This window comes from Panthera tigris, chromosome C1 (genome assembly GCF_018350195.1).
Source record: "Panthera tigris isolate Pti1 chromosome C1, P.tigris_Pti1_mat1.1, whole genome shotgun sequence".
Lineage (NCBI taxonomy): Eukaryota > Metazoa > Chordata > Mammalia > Carnivora > Felidae > Panthera > Panthera tigris.
The window spans coordinates 55,105,770-55,126,636 of NC_056667.1; the positions used below are offsets into that span (position 1 = coordinate 55,105,770).

Consider the following 20,867-nt stretch of genomic DNA (forward strand, 5'->3'; position numbering starts at 1 on the left):
AAAAGAGCTGTTCAGTAATTAATCACCATCATATGCTTAATACCCAGAACAATGGCTGACACATATTAAATACCCAAAAATGTTTGTTAAGTAAATGAATGGTCAATGGTAGCATTTAAACTCTCTTAAGAAACTGGTTTATAATAAATATCAATGTTAATTGCAAATTAAAGCTAAGCATCATATTTTTGGTGTCAAAGATTCTGACAGGTAGAACCTGTATAGGGGTTCTACTTCTTGGATGAGACAGATCATTTTAAATTAAGCTGAGAAAAACAAGTACTGACAAAGCAGTTCACTTTCAGTAATCTGGGTTTTCCCAAATAGTGACATTAGAGCCAGTCATTTTGAATTGGACAGTTTGAGTTCAAGAGTCTGAAATGTAGGTCAGGGCTTTGCTGACATTTCCATTTGCCTCATTGCTGAAAATCTGAAGTGATTATTGACAGACAGTGGGGAAAGAGGACATGATGCAGGCAACAAGGTAGCAGCCTGGCTCTGAAGTGGAATTATGTGCTTCAAACAAGTTGAAAGGTAAACAAACCATGATCATCCAAATGCTTAAAAACAGCTATATTTTCTATGGAAATACATGGCACAGGTTGTTTTTCTCTTTCTTTCCTTTAAAAAAAATTTTTAATGTTTATTTATTTTTGAGAGAGAGAGAGAAAAAAAAACAGAGAGAGAGAGAGAGAGAGAGAGAGAGAGAACGAGCTGGAGAGGGGCAGAGAGAAAGGGAGACATAGAATCTGAAGCAGACTCCAGGCTCTGAGCTATCAGCACCAGAGCCCTACGTGGGGCTCCAACCCACGAACTGAGAGATCATGAACTGAGCTGAAGTCAGACGCTAACCAACTGAGCCACTTAGGTGACCCTCTTTCTTTCTTTTTTAATGTTTACTTATTTTTGAGAGAAAGAGAGCACACACGAGAACACGAGTGGGGGAGAGGCAGAAAGAAAGGGAGAAAGAGAATCCCCAAGCAGGCTCCTTGCTGTCAGCAAAGAACCAATGTGGGGCTCAATCCTAGATCATGACTTGAGCTGAAAGCAAGAGTCAGATACTTAACTGATTGAGCCACCCTGAGGCTCCGGTTGTTTTTTCTTGTAAGTTCTTGCGATATTTTATAGAGTGGTTACTGATGAAAGTTTATACTCAAATGTTGTCTGATACTATATCACTTTAAACAATTATTGTTGTATATATTCTATTGGGGTGAGTAGTTAACTTCTAACCAGGAACATTTTAGATTTTGTTTTGCTTATTATTTATAAAGAGAAGACCTCATATTGCTGGCAAATTATGAAAGGTGTTCCTATATTCATGGGGGTCATGGGGACCCCAGGTTTTAAGAATGTTATCAGATATTTTATGCTATATGATGAGTCATGATTTTGTTTTGCTGTCTTATATGAAAGGCTCAGGTTTTATTAAACATAAAAATAACTGAATAATGTTGGTTATTAAGTAATAATGTAAAGTAACATTTAAATAAAAATGTAAGTAACTGAGTAAATAATGCAACTAGTCATAAACTAATGGCAATATTGTTTGGAATTTATATAATGTGTGTCTTTTGAGCTGTCTACAGAGGAAAGGAATTTTATATAAATTTAATTGGTGATAGCACATATACCTTTGTCTCACTTCATCTTTCTTCATTTTGAATGCCTCTTTCTGGAACTTCTGAACTTTTTTGGCTTTTCCTAAGTTTAACTCATCAAAGACTGATATTTCTGGAACTTCTAAGGCATAGAAATCTGGCCAGGAGTGAGAGCAGAGATTTCTGATGAGAGAGACTAGATTAGAAGAAAGTATATTTTATTAAGGGTCAAAATGTCCCAGTAAGGTAAATCATAGTGACTTTTGAAGGGTATAAAAGACCATTCTTTTACTTTACTTTTCCATCTGTATCATACCTCCTTACATACCACTGACTTTTCTTTGCCCTGTTTCCCTCCTCCCTTCCTTTCTCCCTTCCCTTCTTTTCTTCCTTCCTTCCCTCCTCCTTTTCTTCCTATTGAAATGTTCTCATCAAAGGCAATAATAACTGTTAGGAAAAAATGTAATGCCTTTACTATGGTTATTTTATTAAAATATTATAATTTAAAACTTTCATATTTTTTCTAGAGGGCAACAAAGAGCTATTTCCTGCTTTCAGGCATGAATCAGGTCACAATTCAATGGGATGTGGTAATAGCTATTTACATATTCTTCAACTGGTGTCATGGAGGTATAGTATTTTTAGTACCTATTGCTATCTTTTATTTAAAAAAATGTTGAGTGGTTATTGTTTTCAAGGCACTATTATAGGGTCTCTGAAGAACCAAAAATTAGATTGGGAAAAACTATATGCACATAAATATTATATGGAATGAAATAAAAGAGTCCAACCGCCCCCCTAATGGCAGAATTCCTTTCCCTAATAAACAAACCTCTAACTTATATATGAACATTTCTATGAAGAAGCATATTATTCTGAGTTGGCGTGTTCTATCTTTGAACTGTTACAATTGTTATATGATAATCCATCAAACATTTGAATTTAATTCAACTCCACAATTTATTTGTTGACAGGCACTATGTGTCAGGCACTGGGCTAACTAAGCCTTTTATTTCTCACAACTTCGTGCAATGGTATTGGCTATTATTATTCCTATCTTATAATTCACACAAACGTCTGGCATTATTACAGATATAAGCATAAGCAGCTTTGAGGAATCCAGGAAGGGGATTGTCAGAAATTCAGGCATAATAGCCTTGACATCTGAGAGTTTTTACTGGGGACTTGGTGTCCTGGGCAGGTGGTAGAAATTCATTAACTGGGAGACAAGCAACACTAAGGTAGGGTTCTAGACCTGGAAGGAAGCTTTGCAAACCATGCAAATGACTCAGAATAGTGACAAAAGCAACAATGTCTTCTGTAGGTTGGAACACAACTATATTGGTAGTTATACCAATATATTGATATATACCTCTATATATTGATATAGAGGTAGCCCTGTCATCAGAACTAGAACCCCTCCAGCAAGATATCAGACACTGCCAGAATCAGGCCAACCACTATCCAAGATTTAGGATATTGAAATATGCAAACAATAAGTAGGACTTCTGTTGATACATTCGAGTAATTAATAGAGTCCAGAGAAATAAGTTAGGCTCCTCTGACATGGCATTAGAGACCCTAGAGCTGTCCATTAGATATTATTTTATATATTTTGTTCAATCTATGAATAGTTTTAATATCATCCAGACTACATTTTTTCCAAATTTTCTATTAACATGGTATGTTCCCCTTTTCAATAGATCTGCTGAAATAATAATAAAGTTTAACATTCCTCTGACCAATCTACTAACCCCATTAAAAAGAGAAATTAACATATAACTTATTCTTACATAATCTATGTTGACTCTCACTGATTACAGATTTTTTTTTTTTAGGTACTGAAAAATCATGGACTTACTAATTCATTCCTGAATGTAGCAAAGCTCGGTGGTCCAAAGTTTCTGGGGTTCTTCTTTATTCTGTTTTTGAAAACCAACATTTGTCCAAATCCGAAGTCTTCTGACATTTTTTATATTTTCTGTGTATTCTCAAACACTACTCACAGCAATTTCATGATAGTATTCACATATTTTTTTCAGGTGCTGGAGATGTAGTTTGTCTAAACCTGAATTGTTGACCTTATTTAAAGTAGTCAGATGTTTCCTTAAAACTTCCTCTTCTTATCTTTGGCTTCAATTTACCATTAATAATGATGGAATTATTTTTATCACTATTTTTAATATTTAAATACTTCCAATTTATACCTAAATGTTCATTATGTAAATGGAAATATTCAATTACATTTATATTATGCAAGTTAATTCTTTAAGCATTGTAGTCCATAGCTAAGGACCTTTTAAAATCAAATAATTACCTTGATAAGATTGGTAAGATTCTAGGATGTTTTAATGCAAGTATTTCCACAAAAAGACAATAATAAATTTTCCTTGATGTGAGTTTAACTGATACTGCATTGCACTGTCATTTGAGTTTATGAAAATGACTTTTAATTATTGCTTGGGGTTATAAAAGTAATACATTCACTATATAATTTTTAAAACACAGAAATATGCAAGTAAAAATGAAAAAAGTAGACTAACACACACAGATTATCATTGTTAAAATCTTAGTGTATTTCTCCTCATTTACTCTATTTACTTCTGGTACTAAACCTATTATTAAGTGTGTTGTTTTGCAAGTTACTTTTTACCAAAATACATTCTGGACATTTTCCTATATTATTCCTATTTATTAAATTAATGATGAATTTTAAGTGGTTATCAAGCAATAGATTTTTGTCATTATAAGAGTATGGTTTTACTCATTAAACTCAAAATTTTGTGATAAAAGTAGCCGTTATCTACAGAAGAATGACAGATTGATGGAGTGCCTAGAGAATGGGGTTTGGATTCTGCAATGCCAGGTGTTATTTCTAATCTTACCTTTGAAAAATGGCATAGCCTCATAATGCGTCAGTTCTCTACTTTAAATAAGGAGAGCTAATTTTATTTGCTCTTTAGACAGAGTTGCTTAAAGGCAGACTCCAGTTTTGTATCCTGTTACTGAGCGTCCACAGAAGCCTGCTAAAAGTACATTACAATAAACTAATCAATGGAAAGATACAGTTGGTCCTAAACTTTTTTCCAATGGAAATCATTTAATTAATAGGAAAAGAATAAAATTTAAATGCAACAGCATATTCATCTGAATCTCTTGCTTTAATGTTTTACATGGAATTTTTTATTTTATCTATTTGTTTCCAGGAATTACAAATATAAACTGCTCTGGCCACATGTGGGTAGAACCAGCCACAGTTTTTAAGATGGGTATGAATGTCTCTATATATTGCCAAGCAGAAATTAAGAACTGCCAACCAAAGAAATTTTATTTTTATAAAAACGGCATCAAAGAAAGATTTCGAATCACAAGAATTAATAAAACAACAGCTCGGCTTTGGTATAACAACTTTCTGGAGCCACATGCCTCTATGTACTGCACTGCTGAATGTCCTGGATATTTTCAAGAGACATTGATATGTGGAAAAGACATTTCTTCTGGATGTAAGTGTTGGGGTGCATTCAAAATTCAAATGAAAGCTAATCTAGCAATTAACTAGTCTAAAATCTTGTCTAAAAATAGAGGCTAATTAATATAGTTTACTTCTTGTACTAGTTTAATATAAGAATTGCAAACTGAAATGTTTCCGGGGGCCAGGTTAGTGAAATAAAGGAGTTAGGGAGGCTGGTGAGATCCATGCAGAGAGAAAAGCACATAGAGGTCTACTGGGGAATAGCCACTGCCCAACTCCATCATTTATAAGGATCTGGTTTTCCTAAATCTTTTTTTTTTTAATGTCTATTTATTTTTGAGAGAGACAGACAGACCATGATCAGGGAAGGGGCAGAGAGAGAGGGAGACACAGAATTTGAGGCAGGCTCCAGGCTCTGAACTGTCAGCACAGAGCCTGATGTGGGGCTCGAACTCACAAATGGCGAGATCATGACCTGAGCTGAAATAGGACCCTTACCCGACTGAACCACCCAGGTGCCCCTGAATCTTTGACTCTTTAAGGGAAGACAGACATGTGAATCTTCAGTGTGAACTCTACACTTCTACAGCACGTCTACACTTCTACTCTACACTTCTACACTCCACAGCAACTTTCAATGTTGCTGATGTATTCAAAAAACAAATTTTCAACACCAGCCTGTCCAAACACAGCATACATGAGGGGCAGCATCCTCAGATTTTTAAGTATTGTTCTTTTCATCTGCTTTACACTTATGTTTTTTGTTATTTGCTTTCCAAAATAATAGCATCAACCTTGAAGCAGATTCCATAAAAAAATTCTGAGACTAAGATTTACAAAACAAAAGCAGTTGCAAAACTAGCTTTGTGTGCTTGCTATACTTTCCAGCTGTGTGACCTTGGGCAAGTTAACCAGTCTGAGCCTTGATTCCATGTCTGTAAAATAAGGCTAATTATTCTGGCTGTGGTAAGCACCAGATTTTAATAAACTACTTAAAAGCATGTTATACATTTTAAAGTGCAACACCATTGTGCAGTGTGGAGTCTTTGTCATGCTCCCTTCCCCACACTTTTGAGAATCAAATCTGAGTTCTTATTTTTCCTCATCTCCAGATTTTAACTTGCAAGAGCAAGACCACCTGGTGTTCACGACTTGCACCTAGAGTGGACAGCTAGGATACAAGAGGCCTCCTTGTTCTGAATAAGGCCATTGTCCTACTTAACTCTGGGCACCTGATCTTGCACGATTTTCAAAAGAAAGAAGAGCTATGGAAGGTAGTAGAGGTGAACTGAGGAAGGAAAATACTAAGTTTTGGGGTCAAACAATAAAGCTAGCAAACTCACACCTTAAACTGATAACACACTAAACATGCCCTGAATTATGGGAATTGAAGCCACAGGCAGACATCTTATCTGATATATGAGGGCACCTTAGCTTGTCCACATCCTCAGGAAACATAAACAACACTTAATGCTTAAATATTTTACTATTTATCCTTTGGGGGTGTTGGTGGGGTGTTGAGAGAAGATACAATTTCTTTGGAGGGCAAATAAGCAATTTTCACAGTGATGGGGAAAGGTTAGCTTTTAATTTGAGCCAGAGGAAGAAAGGAGACAAAAGAAGTGTGGCTTCCTTCCATGGGTTCCAGTTTGGGTGACATATTACCCCCAACAGCTCTGCCCCCAAACACAACCACCAGGCCATATTTAGGGCCAGGGAATGGCCTGTGCCCCCTTCTAGGACAACATCATAGAAGAATTTAGATTCTCTGCTGCTGGCTGCTTAAAAAGAACATCACTCTTTCCATTTATTTACTTTGTGAGTTGTAACTTCTTACACAGACCTCTGGTTATGAGTGTGAAATTGTAACTGCCAGGTAAGAATTTACTCTAACTCTTAGACCCAAGAACCCCTGGATTCTTGAGCTCTGCATTCTTAGCAAACAAAACTTCCTATTTAAGTAGGTCAAAAAAGGTTTCTGAGGGTTTCTGTGGTAGTCTAGAAATTATATTGCTTTCACTGGGTTACTTTGATCACAGAGTATTTGTCCTGTGAGCTTTACTATGTTAACTTACCATCACTATTTTGAACAAAATGATTACATGTATTTTTTAGACTAGAAACAAGTCATAAAAGAGAGAGAAAATAAATGAGTCAGTGCTTTTCCTGGAAAGAAATCCAAATATATTTAAAAGCTTCTGTACTTTAATATGTAATTTGTGAAATACAAATATTATCACAATTTCTATTTTTAGCCATAATTTTAAACACTTTCTAGAATTCATCTATGATTAAATGCACACATATCACGGGAAGTTTATCAGATTCACACCAATCATGAGATAAAATACTGTAAGATGTCTTTATTCATTTAAAAATACCACATTAAAAAAACATACATGGAACAGTCTGTTTCTACTTAATCATTTATTTAAAAGTTTAAATGTCTTTGACTTCCTTCAATTTTAACCATCTTTTTTTTTTTTTAGATTATTTATATATTGAGAGAGAGAACAAACAGGGAAGGGGTAGATAGGAAGAGAGAGAGAGGGATAGAGAGAATCCCAAGCAAGCTCTGTGCTGTCAGCACAGAGCCCTATCAGAGTGGAGCCCGACTCGGGGTTTGATCTCACAAACCATAAGGTCATGACCTGAGCCAAAATCAAGAGCGCCCCAAATTTTAACCATCTTTGATCTCTACTTATTGAGATGAAAGCAGAGTTCTTATCCAACAAAAGTTCCTAAATATTTGTCTTTAACGTTGCTATCTAGTATCATTATTACAGGCACAATTAGGCTGACCTGTGCTCTCCTTGGGTAAGGAATTACAGAGTGATCTTTGCCAGAAGCATTGTGCCTCTGTTCACTGTAAATTCTTCTCATTATCATTTTATTAATCAAGCCAATCAAATTATGAGATAGCTTTACTGAGTTGTTGCTCTGCGCCAAAAATGTGTTAAATGGTAGAAATTCAAAGAAAAGGGACTCTGCCTTTAAGAAACTCTCAGTAGAAAATGATCGTTGGCTAGACTCTGAATTCATGAGAAATCCGGCCTGTGATTAATAAGTGCTCCAATAATAGGGGAGGGATGGGATTACTAGGAAAAAGCAAAAACATAAGCCTCATACTTACATGAGGGGGTTTTTACCCTTGACATTGGATAAAGGGGCAATGAGATTAATAATAACCCATCTTCTTCTCATAACCATAATCATACTCCCATCTTTACATAGCTTCATATTAACAAATATTCTGTTTATTTGCATATGTGTATATAATCTAGTTGATATTTTGCAAAGTTAATTAACCACTAGACATTTACAAACCTGAGCACTCACTTCATATAGAATGCTGTGGAATAACAACCCAAAAGATTGACCGTTGTTTTTTATGATGGCCAAATCAATGATACTCTCTGGCTCATGTCTCAGGGGGAAAAATAACTTCAGCATAAATCACTGTAATCAGTGCAGGACCACAACTCAATCCATGTCCAAAATGACTTAAATTTACCCCCTTTATGACTCAAATAAAAAAATTTATTTTCCCCTACTTGGAGTCCAGTTTGTCCCCATTGTAATTCAATGCTACAACTCACCAAAATGTTCTAAAGAACTTTAGTATGTTCTTACTGCTTGAAATAGTTTTTTAATTGTAAAATCAAATTGCATACAATGTAGAAAGTTTTTAAAAATTTAGACCAGCACAAAGGAAATACCCATCATCTCTATAATCCCATAATTTCACTACTAGCAATCCCTCTTTAATAATTTGAAATAGATCTTTCAAGCTTCAGTCTCTTCCCATCTCTCCCCCTCTCTCTCCTCCTCTGTCTCCTTCTCCCAACCCCTCTCTCTCTGTCTATGCCTTTATGTCTCTCTCACTACAGTGTTTCATAGCCTGCATTTTTCACTTTATCATATGGCCAGAATTTACTTAAACATATTTCTAGTGCTTTCTGGAGGCCAGATATTTAAACTATCTTCTACAACTTTGTTTTTGGATGTATTTTAGGAGTTTATTATAGTTTATTTAACCCTATTTTGGGGTATTAGGTTGTCTCCAACTTATTCATTATTATAAACAATACTTTAAGAGGCACACACTTTTGGCCAAATATTTTTGTGTATCTTTGAACATTTCATTAAGGATGCATGCCTAGATGTAAAATTGCTGGGTTGCAAGATATTGCTCTTGCTTTTAAAGATAGTAATATGTAAAGTGCTCTCCATAAAGGTTGTACCAGTTTGTACTCCCACCAACAGGAGTGTTAGAGGATTTCCCTGAAGTCCATTCCAACACTGTGGATTACCATTTTTTCAAAATCCTTGCCAATTTTATAGGTCTAAACGATATCTATTATTGTTTCAATTTGTAATGAGGAAAACTTTTTCATATATTTATTTTTTGATTTTACAAGTAATATTCTTAGTAGATGTTGTGCAGGTGAAGTGTAAGTATATATTTGTATGTAAGATAAATATTTGGCTATAACTTCAGGTGCATAGATGTCCATATTTTTATTCTTCCTGAGCCCCCATTCTTCCATTTTTCTTGTCATTTGCTGAATAGTCAAGTTTTGCAAGCAGTATTGTGAGTGTAGAGACAAGCCGAGAGAGCCACACCTGAAAAGTGACTACATGATAAACACTCCATATTTCCATACTTCTTTTTTTGATCTTGACCTTGGTCATTTATTGGATGATGTAACTGAAAATTGCAGATGTCATTCTATAGTTGTTGGGGTTTCATAGACTTCAGAGACCATTAGGGCTCCAATAATGTCATTGGAATTCTCATCTTTTCCTATCTCTTCATGGGTTTTTTTCCCCCGTGTTGTCTTAATTCTTTTTTTTTTTTTTAAGATTGTTTTTCTCCTAATTTTTATTTATTTTTGAGAGGGAGGGAGGCAGGGAGAGAGAGAAAGAGAGAGAGAGAGAGAGAGAGAGAGAGAGAGAGAATCCTAAGCAGGCCCTGTGCTGTCAGTGCAGAGCCTGATGCAGGGGTTTGAATTCACAAACTGTGAGATCAACAGCCTGTCACTTAACTGACTGAGCCTCCCAGACACCCCTATGTTGTCTTCATTCTTAAATCCAAGATGGCCACCAGCAGCTCATGGCTCACATGTTACTCAGAGACAGCAATTTCTAGGGGTAAGAAAATACCTCTTACAATGGCTCTCCAAAAAGCCCCTTGGAGAATGCTGATTGGTTCATCTTAAATCATGTGTTCATTCCAAAGGGAAACACTCTTTAGTCAGCCTAGGTCAAGGATACACTTGTAGGTAAAGCCTAGTGAGTAACAGCCCTTGAGGCAGGAGTGGAGTGGGGATGAAGTTGGGAGTGAGCAAGATTTCAGTTCTCAAAAGGTAAAGAAGCTAACAGATAAAAACTAAACAATGTTCTCCATATTATGGTCACTTAGAAAAAGAGCTAAAGGGGATGCAGGGAGGGAGAAAGAGAATGTTGAAATAGAATTCTGTGAATACCAAAAAATTTTTAATTATTTTAGAGAAAGAGCACATGAGTGGGTGAGATGGGCAGAGGGAGACAGAATCTTTTTTTTTAAGTGTTTATTTATTTTTGATAGAGAGAGATACAGAGTGTGAGTGGGGGAGGGGCAGAGAGAGAGGGAGACACAGATTTGGAAGCAGGCTCCAGGCTCTGAACTGTCAGCACAGAGCCTGATATGGGTCTTAAATACATGAACCGCAAGATCATGACCTGAGCCAAAGTCAGATGCTTAATCCACTGAGCCACCCAGGCATTCCAGGAGAGAGACAGAAACTTAAGCAGCCTCCAGATTCAGCACTCAGCACAGAGCCTGACGTAGTACTTGATTCCACAACCCTGGGATCATGACCTGAACCGAAATCAATAGACAGACACTCAATGGACTGAGCCACCCAGGAGCCCCCCAAAAAACGTTTAGTCATTTTTTATTGTGGTAAAATATACATAATATGAAATATATTTTTTTAACTATTCTTAAGTGTATAGTTCTGAGGCATGAAGTACATTCACACTGTTCTGCAATCACCATCATTTTCCGTCACTACCATTCATTTCCAGAACTATTTTCATCTTGCAAAACTGAAACTCTGTGCCCATTAAGCAACTCTCATTTTCCCCATCCCCCACCCTGGCAACCATCATTCTACTTCCATCCATGTTGTAGCATGTATCAGAGTTCCCTTCCTTTTTGAGGCTGAGTAATAGTCCATTGTATGTATAAACACTAAACTTTTAAAGTGAGTAGTGGAATAGGTGCCAGAAGAGGAAACAGTCTGATGGGGTGAAAGAAAAAACACTTTTTTGGGATCCTTTCACAAGAGCCAAAGGCAAAGGTTTCAAGGGGAAAGGGACCAAAACAGCAAATGCTGCAGAAGTCAAGTTCAATGGTGATTGCACAGATATTTCGGAATTTGTTAATTAGAAAGTCATTAATGACCTTCACAACAGTGGTTTTGGTGGAATTGTGGGTCTGAATCTTGATTGTCTGGGGTTCGAGAGCAAATGGGAGATGAAGTAAAAGACCAGTATAATATAGGACCCTTAGTTTAGCTGTTAAAAAAAGGAGATAGTGGTAGCTGAGGAGAGAGAATTTGAGGAGTTATTATTATTTTTTTTTGATAGGAGAATCTTGATCATATTAGTATCCCCAGAAGAGTGGAGAATATAGTACACAAAGGAGAGTAGCAATGTTTGATGGCAAAGTAGGATGTTAGGTGAGGTGGTAGGGATGGAATGAGGGAAGTATTGAATGCCAGTTGGGCTGGTTTCTTAAATAAAATGGGAAGTTTATCAGCTAGCTACTTTATAAAGAACTTTATGTTTGTATGGTGGTTCCTAAGTGATACATTTTGTTGCAGATCCACCAGATGTTCCTGACAAGGTAACCTGTGTCATTTATGAATATTCAGGCAACATGACTTGTACCTGGAATTCTGGGAAGCCCACCTACATAGACACAATGTATGTGGTGTATGTGAAGAGGTAGGTTCCTTCAACAGTTTAACATGAGCAATTCCATTCCATTCCAATGTTCTGCCTCCAGCAGGGATCCAAAAAATGAGCCTTAAGCATTAAATGTATGCTGATTATCCCCAATTCCCTAATTATCATCAGTGAAGCTACCTGAACCCTTTTTGGGCCATTAATATTTTCACTCTGTGGGACAATGTGCTCTATAATCTTTCTGCCCTTTAATTCATTGGTACGTACCTGGGGTCAGGGACCTGATGCTGATATAGCACAGAATAGTTTTAAAAGGATCTTTGCTTCAACCCCAGCTCTATCCTCACTCTAGGGTTTAGGCAACTTGCTCAACCTCTCCAAATTGCCTTTCTTTATCTTTAAAATGGATCTAAAAAATAGAGCCTAATGCACAGGTTTATTCTAATTATTTAAGTGGAATTTGGCTCTTAAAGCGTGCAGCACAGAGCCAGGTCCACCATTAGCACTAAATTCATGGACGCTACTAGTTATTAATAATGATCCCCAAATCTTAAATTTGGTGCCTGTACAGGCCAACCCTCTTTTCTGGTTTGCCCGAGACTAAGGGAGTCTCCAGGACATGGGACTTTGAGTTTTAAAACTGAAGTAATAACTGAGTGAAAGTGCTAATTTTCTATCTGCAGTCCAGGAGGGCTTTGAGGAAATGCTCTTGTTACATGCTTAACAATAGCCAGATTTCGGGAGCCAAGGTGACCATGCAGCCAAACCTCTTAAGTTTTTATGCTTAAAGATAAATTGTTGATCATAAAAGTTGTACTACTTCGTACTAAATTAAATTTGAATGCTTATTCAGAAATTGCAAAATAGGAAAAGGTTGATATGAAAAAATCCCTTTCCCCTTCCCAATGTACACAGCTGAAATCTTTCTTTGTTACATTTAAACTATATCCATGTATGCTAGTCTGTTTTTGAATACTCTGTGATTGTTAAAGATGAAAATGAAATTAATTTTTAAAAAGGTATGGGCAAACAGGGTTAAGTTAGTCACCCATCATGTTTCCCATTTTATTCTTTTTTTTAAAGAATGCCTTCAGTGGTGTATTTGAAGTAAACTTTTTTTTTGTCTGTTTGTAACTCTCAAAAAAACTACTTATTTTTTAAAAAGCATTTATTGGGGGAGCGCCTGGGTGGCTCAGTCAGTTAAGCGTCCAACTTCAGCTCAGGTCATGATCTCATGGTTCACAAGTTTGAGCCCCGCATCAGGCTCTGTGCTGACAACTCAGAGCCTAGAGCCTTCTTCAGATTCTGTGTCTCTCTCTCTCTCTGCCCCTCCCTTGCTTGTGCTCTCTCTCTCTCTCTAAGAACAAACATTAAAATTTTTTTTTTAAAAAATAAAATAAAAAGCATTTATGGGACCTTTACTATTTGCTAAGTACTGGGTCAAAACTTTACATGTGCTACTTCATTTAGTATCTTACACAACCTTGTGAGGTAAATATGATTATTTTTCCAGTTTTTGTAGACAAAGTAACTGAGCCTCAGTGGGGTTAGGCAATGCGTCCAGAGCCACACAGCTCCAGAGAGGGAGAGGTGGGATTTGAACTTGGGCTGCCTTGACTACCACTGCTGAAGTGGTGTCGGAACCAGATCACAGGGCATATTTGAGAGATGATAACCAGGTCTCATCACAATAGAACAGAATAATCTTCCAATCTTCTCTCTCTCCACGTGTAACATACTCAGAATAATTTTAATTAAGTAAAACATAAAAAGCAGCATTTCTTCATTCAAGAAATTCTGTGTAAAAACCAGGCAGATTTTATGAATACATTGCTAAGTCTGGAGTAATGGGCTCCATGCCACAGGCAAGACACTCACACCTGTCATTCTGAGCAGGGGTTAGACAGAGGCAATGTATCAAAAGGATGATGGAAACACTGAGCCACCTTATTTAAGCATAAGCATTCTATGATTTTAGTATATTCACAGAGTTATGCGACCATCACCACAATTTCAGAACATTTTCTTATGCCAAAAGGAAACCGCGTATCCATTAGCAGTCACTCTATTTCCCTCAACTTTCCCATCCCGAGGGATCCTCTGGGGATTTGCCTACTTTGGACACTTCATATAAAAGGAGTCATACAATACATGGTCCTTCCATGACTGGCTCTTCCACTTAGCATAAACCTTTCAACATTCATCCGTGGTGTAGCATGTATAAGCACTTCATTCCTTTTTAGGACCAAATAATGTTCCGTATATGAATATATCACATTGACTTTATCCATTCATTGGTTGATGGACATTTGGGTTATTCCTGCTTTTTGGTTATTATGAGTAATGCTTCCATGATATTCATGTACAAGATTGTGTGTAGACCTAAGTTTTCATTTCTCTTGAGCATACACTTAGGAATAGAATTGAGAGGTCATATGTTAACTCTGTTTAACCTTTTGAGGAACTGCATACTATTTTCTAAAACAACTGCACTATTTTACATTCACTCTGGGAGTGTATGAGGGTTCCAATTTCTCCACATTCTTGTCAACACTTATTATTTTTGTATTGCTTATTGCCAACCTAGTGGATATGGCTTAATTCATTTAAGTCCCACTTACTTGCCCTCTCAGGTTCTTGACAATAAAATTGCATTGTAAATTTGGAACAGGCATACCACAATTTGAGAAGATATATTTGTTGAAAAAAACTTGCCAACCACCACCTAATTTCCTAGTTAGTCTCATAAAAATGTTCTCCAAATATTTTTATTATTATAGATTTCTTTTAAAATCTATTAATACATTCAGTGATATATATTGAAATTATTTACACATGGCTTTTTCTGAGAAACACATCTACCTTACAAAGTGAGAAATACCCAGTAATTATGAGTATTGAGATTGTTCTCAATACTCAAGTCACCATGAAAATATTAAAAATAGATTTATTAAAGATCATGCTTTTAGAGCTATCCACTGGAAAGAACAGGGGCTTTCGAGTTTTACTTTTGATTTCCAGTTCTAAGATTTATCAGTTAGGTGTCTTTTATGATGCAAATATCAGAAAATCTAACTGCAGTGACTTAAACATATGGGGCTTTATTTATATCAAGCCATAGTGGTAGGTATGACAGAGTTGGCATGATTACTTCAATGATATCCCAAAGGCTTTTTCCAACTTTTTCCTCTATAAGTTTTAATGTGTAGGCTTTACTCTCAGAAGCTGCACCCCTAGGCTTCACATCCAAATCCCAGGCAGGAAAAGTGGTGAAGGAAAAAGAACGTCTCCACCTATAGACTTCCACTTGGATCTCATCGGCCAGGACTGAGTTACATGTCTACTCTATCTGGATGGGAACCTAGGAGAAAGACATTGTTGATAGAATTTAGTACTGTCATCTAACAATATCTGCCATAATTGCTAGCTGTGTGATCTTAGAAAAGTTATTTAGCTTGGCTGAGCCTTACTTTCCTGTGAAATGAGGATAAGCAATACTGTACTGGGTGTTACAAAATTTATAAGAACACAAACTATAAAAAAAGACTTGCAAAAAGGAAGCACTTAGAAACAACAAAAAGGCAGAGTATTAAGGTGACACTCAAGGCTGACATACTAGTCTTGTTTGATTTGTTTTAAAATTAAAACCTGACTTATTTGGGTGAGGAGACTAATTAATATAAGTCCATTAAGAAATGGTCATTGGTGGGGTAGGGGCTGGGCACTGGTTGGCTCAGTCAGTTAAGCATCTGTCTCAGGTCATGATCTCACGGTTTGTGAGTTTGAGCCCCACATTAGGCTCCATGCTGTCAGCATGGAGTCTGCTTGAGATTCTCTCTCTGCCCCTCCCCTGCTTGCTCTCTCTTTCTCTCAAAGTAAATAAATAAACTTAAAAAAAAAGATTATTGGGGTGCCTGGGTGTCTCAGTCAGTTAAGTGTCTGACTTGATTCCAGCTCAGGTCATGATTTCATGGTTTGTGAGACTGAGCCAGGCTCTGCGCTGACAATGTGGAGCCTGCTTGGGATTCTCTCTTTCTCCCTCTCTGCCTCTACCCTACTTGCACTTGCACACACTCATGGGCTTTCTCTCTCTCTCTCTCTCTCAAAATAAATAAACTTAAAAAATGATCATTTACAAGGTATTATAAACAATAATTTTACTCATTTTCAGGTAACAGTCATTTTAGACAGATGAATATCTAGAAAAAAGCTGTTAAATGTGCTCTGAAAGACTAATTTTTTAGCTCTTGTGCATGTGTCAGTAGGAAACTCACTCATTCATTCAAACTAGAAATGTAATCTCAAAATGGGCAAGAATTTTTGCTTATTTTGTTCACTGCTATATCACTTGAGTCTAGAATGGGGCCTGGCGCATTGTAACTGCTCAGGTGATAGTCACTGAGTGGTTATTCTGATACGTAGACATAGACATTTCCTGCATTCTCCCATCACAGTCAAGTTAAATAATACTAATACAAAGTCTTACATTTTAGAAAAACTTTTTTCGCCTTTTCTGAAATCCAACAATAAATTACAGCCAAACGCAGACAAACCTAACCCAAATTCTGAATTGGCTGAGTCTAGATTAATAGAATTGTTTCATAGTTTAAAAAGAACATAAAAATGTGAAGGATTAGCATAAAAATGAATGTTCTCCTCTAGCAAAATCAAAGAATGAGCTCCTATAAGCACAAACAGGAAAAGGAAATAAACATTTATCCCATCTCACAATTAAAAACACACCAATGAGTTGAAAAAAAAATACAGAAGAGAAAGTTAATTTTTTTATCAAAACTGCCTTCCCCCTAGCCCCCAGGAAAAAGTTGACTTATAATCAGTTTGTGATTGAGGTAGTTTAAAAAGGTTATACTAGATCCTGGGTTCTTAGGGTATTTTCCATTTTGGCAGGTAGGTAGAGATCAGCATTTGCAAGGTTTCACTTCCAACTCATGTGGTTCTGTATTCCAGTAAGACCACATTTACAGAAGAGGCATTTCACTTCAGCCCACGGACTTGTTCCACTAGTGGCAGAAAGGTGACATTCCCTGTATGGCAGCCTAGGGGCCATTGGGCTTCCATTCACATACCCTCCTGTGCTGTGGTTTGCTGTTTATCAATAAGTGGTGGTAGGAAAAACCAAAAAAGAAGAAACTCTGGTAATAAACGTCTACCTACTATTGTCTATTGCCCTCAACAGCTTCATGTAAATATGTTCTTCATCTTGGAAACTCTTGCAGTGTCCTTGCAATGTCTTCTGCTCAATAAATACTTGTTGAATGAAAAAGAATTCATCATGGCCCCTCATTTTATTCCATTCAAGTCAATCTAGCAAAGATTTATTTAGCATTTTGCTTCTTCTTGTTACTATGTTAAACTCTAGAGAGTTTTTGTAGATAGGCACCATCTCTGTGCATGACAAGCTCATGATCTCACTAGAATAACACAAATGATGGAATTTTCAGGCACTATGAAAGACCAGTAGGGCAATTATTTTTAGATATCATTGTAGACCCCCTAAGATCAATTGCTTATTCTGTCAATTCATAAGGCCTGCCTGTTTTTGCCACCTCTTCTTCTCCATATGCATATTCTTAATAACCAGAAAGAGGTCTTAGGTACGATTCCAAATATTTTTAAGGCTGTGATATTACATTTCTGTCATTCTTTTAGGACTCAATAAGCAGTCATATTTTTAAATCCATTTCCTCACCAATTCTGTATCTGTACTAGCAAAGCTAATTGTGGCTGGGGACAAATGCAAACTTACTGACTGATATGACTATATATTCATGACCACTAATCTCAACTGGGCCCTGACAGCTACCCAGTATCCTACCACATTTCACTGGCCCAGTCACTGCTCCACTAAGCCAGGTAATTATTTCATTACTTTTTGTCTCATTTCTGGCCTCCAGAATGCTTTCTCTCTCCTTGTGCTCTGTCGATGACCTGCTTTCTACTTCATTGAGAAAATAGAAGCAATGAGAAATATGATAAGTTCCCCCATCTACTGACGCATTGACCTCCCTATCCATATACTTGGTCTTCCTTTTTACTACTGTGCATGAACTACTGTTTCCCTGAGGCCAACTCTCCACCTCTTGGGCTAGATCTTACCCCTCCTGCCTCCTGAAGGACATTGCTCCCACAATGTTCCTCTCTTTCTTCTGCATCTTACCTTTTCTATCTTTACTGGATCATTCCATCGGCTTGCAGCGTCTGCCCTCTTGAAAAATATAACTTTCCCTTGGTCTTTCCCCTCCACTACTCTATTTTTCTGCTCCTCTTTATGGCCAAACTTCTCAAGAGTTGTCTGTACTCTTTTTTAAGTTTATTTATTTATTATTTTGAGACAGAAAGTGCAGGAGGGGCAGAGAGAGAATCCAAAGCAGGTTCCCCACTGTCAGCACAGAGCCTGATGCGAGGCTTGAACCTATGGAATGACAAGATCATGACCTGAGCAAAAACCAAGAGTTGACCACTTAACCAACTGAGCCACCCAAGCACCCCAAGAGTTGTATGCACTTTCTGTCTCTTTCTCTCTCATCCTTTCTTTAAGCCAGTTTAGTCAAGTTTTCACTTTCCATTGAGCCAGGTCTTAACAGTGTCACTAATGACTTCCCCATTGCCAAATCAAATGGTTTATTCTCAGTCCTTATCTTCCTTATGAGGAGCATTTAATAGCTTTTCGCTTCCTTCTTTTAGCTTGGAGGATACTACTCCCTTTTGATTTTCCTCCTACCTTCCTGGATGCTTTCTCTCAGTCTCTTGCTGATGTGTCTTCATTTCCAGTGAAGTAACAAGCCCCCAGAGTTTTATTCCTAGCATCTATTATTTGTATCTACACTCATTACCTAAAAGATATAACACAAATTTATAGTGTAAAACTCCCTAATTTATCTAGTTTGAGTCCAGATATCTCCCCTGTCTGCAGTTACCATATATCTAATATCTTATTCAGCACTTCCTCTTAGACATCCAAAAGGTATCTCAAAGCTAATATTTTCAAAACCCAAACACTGCCAGTTTCCTTTCTCCGTACTTGCATTCCCCTTCTCAGTAAATGGCAACTCCCTCTTCATTTTATTTGGGCCCAAATCACTGGAGTTGTCCTAGATTACTCCCTACCATGCCCTTAACAAAATTAATCAGCCGAACCTATAGGATTTGACTTCTTCTTACTACCCAGTTTGCAACCCCAGGCCAAGCCATATCATCCCTCATCTGACTTAGTATAAGAACTTCCTAACTGGTGCCCTAGCCTCCATCTTTGCCCTCCTAGAGTCATTCACAAGTAGCCTTTTCACATGCACCTCAGATCATGTCACTCCTCTGCTCAAAACCTCCCATTTCAAAGCCAGAGTCCTCCAGAGGCTCTTTGTGACCTTACAGTACCTTCTATATCTCTCCCTCCTCCAGAACTCTCGGATCTCATCTTTAATCCCTTTCTATCTCCTTTACGTACACCAAGCCTCACTGACCTCCTTGCTGTTTTTGAACTGGACAAGTATGATCCTGCCTTATGGCCTTTGTATATCCCTAGAAAGTTTTTCCTCCAGAGAGGAGGAAAATCACCTTCTCAGACAGGCCTTCCGCATCTTCTTTTAAAATAAAAAATCCCCACTCCTGCATCTAGCACTTCCTAACCCTTTTTTGCTTTATTTTTCTTCTGAACATTTATCACCATAGGACATATTATATATTCATTTGTTTCCCCCAGAATGTGTGCTCCATGAAGGTCAGGACTTTATCCGTTTTGTTCATTGTTGTAGTCCCAATGTCCAAGGTAATACTTGGAACATAGTGGATATTAATTAAATATTTGTTGAATGAGTGGTTAACTAAATGGAAAATGCTATTAACCGTTATCACCATAAATTTGCAATGTTTTTTATTGAAAATCTATGAAATACAACTAGGGCTAGGTGCATAGTAAACTTCAGAGAAACATAAATCATGCTGACTCCCCTCAACAAATAATCTGTTATGTAATAAAAACACACCAAAAACAGAAATAGAAATAAGAAATTAAAAAGAAACTTTGTAATATAAGTTTTATGTAAAAATAGTCCCAAAGTATAGTCAGTCACTCATTATTACTAGATTCCTCATCTAAAACAGTGTTCATGGTCTAGGTGCTAATAGGAAGGTAGACTTTAAGCAGAATTAAATTACCTAATAACTATGGTTCATGTTGGTTTAAGAATGTATTTGCATTTTGACTGTGGTCTCAATTTTTGTGGTAAAAGAATTAGCCGCAAACCAATTAAGGACATGCATGTGGTTTTCTCTGACTGGAAAATATTCAAAGATGCCCTACTTGCTACTTACCCATAGTTGCCATTTTCTTATTTTTACATTTGAATTCTTACTGAGCATGAGGTTGGCATACCTTAAAAGCAATTCTCTGTAGTTTATTTATATTCTGCCTTATTTCAGAAGAAATATAAGGGAACTATGTAAACACCTCTGAATTTAATGGAATGATTTGATTTCAGCTACAAGTAATATAAAAGAAATTTCACTTGTTGAAATATAACAACTTTTAAGGTTTCATTTGTATTCTTTAGAATGTGTAAGTCATGTCACAAATGCCTTTTAATTAATAATAATTATCTGTTTCATAAACCCTTTATTATGCATGAAACCACCTGCTCCATGCTTCCTTATCTCACCAACTCACTTATCTGATTTTACTCATGATAACGATGTTATTCTTCCTATTGCACAGATGAGTAAACTAAAGTACATAGAGGTTAAGTAACTGGCTCGATTCCCACATTTTATCAAGGGGCAGAGCCAGGATTTGAACCTATAGATTTTTTTTTAAAAACCCA

The 20,867-nt window shown here is 36.8% G+C and overlaps 1 protein-coding gene across 1 annotated transcript in view; it reads left to right on the top strand.

Annotated features, from left to right (window-relative positions):
• The first annotated feature begins 473 nt into the window (after nucleotides 1–473).
• IL23R (interleukin 23 receptor) overlaps nucleotides 474–20,867 on the top strand; it is a 57,176-nt gene continuing 36,782 nt past the window's right edge. Inside the window, exons 1-4 of the mRNA XM_007089823.3 lie at nucleotides 474–534; nucleotides 2,129–2,231; nucleotides 4,808–5,104; nucleotides 11,946–12,069. Coding sequence (XP_007089885.1) covers nucleotides 2,162–2,231; nucleotides 4,808–5,104; nucleotides 11,946–12,069 — 491 coding nt within the window. The 5' untranslated portion in view covers nucleotides 474–534; nucleotides 2,129–2,161. The remainder of the gene's footprint in view (nucleotides 535–2,128; nucleotides 2,232–4,807; nucleotides 5,105–11,945; nucleotides 12,070–20,867) is intronic.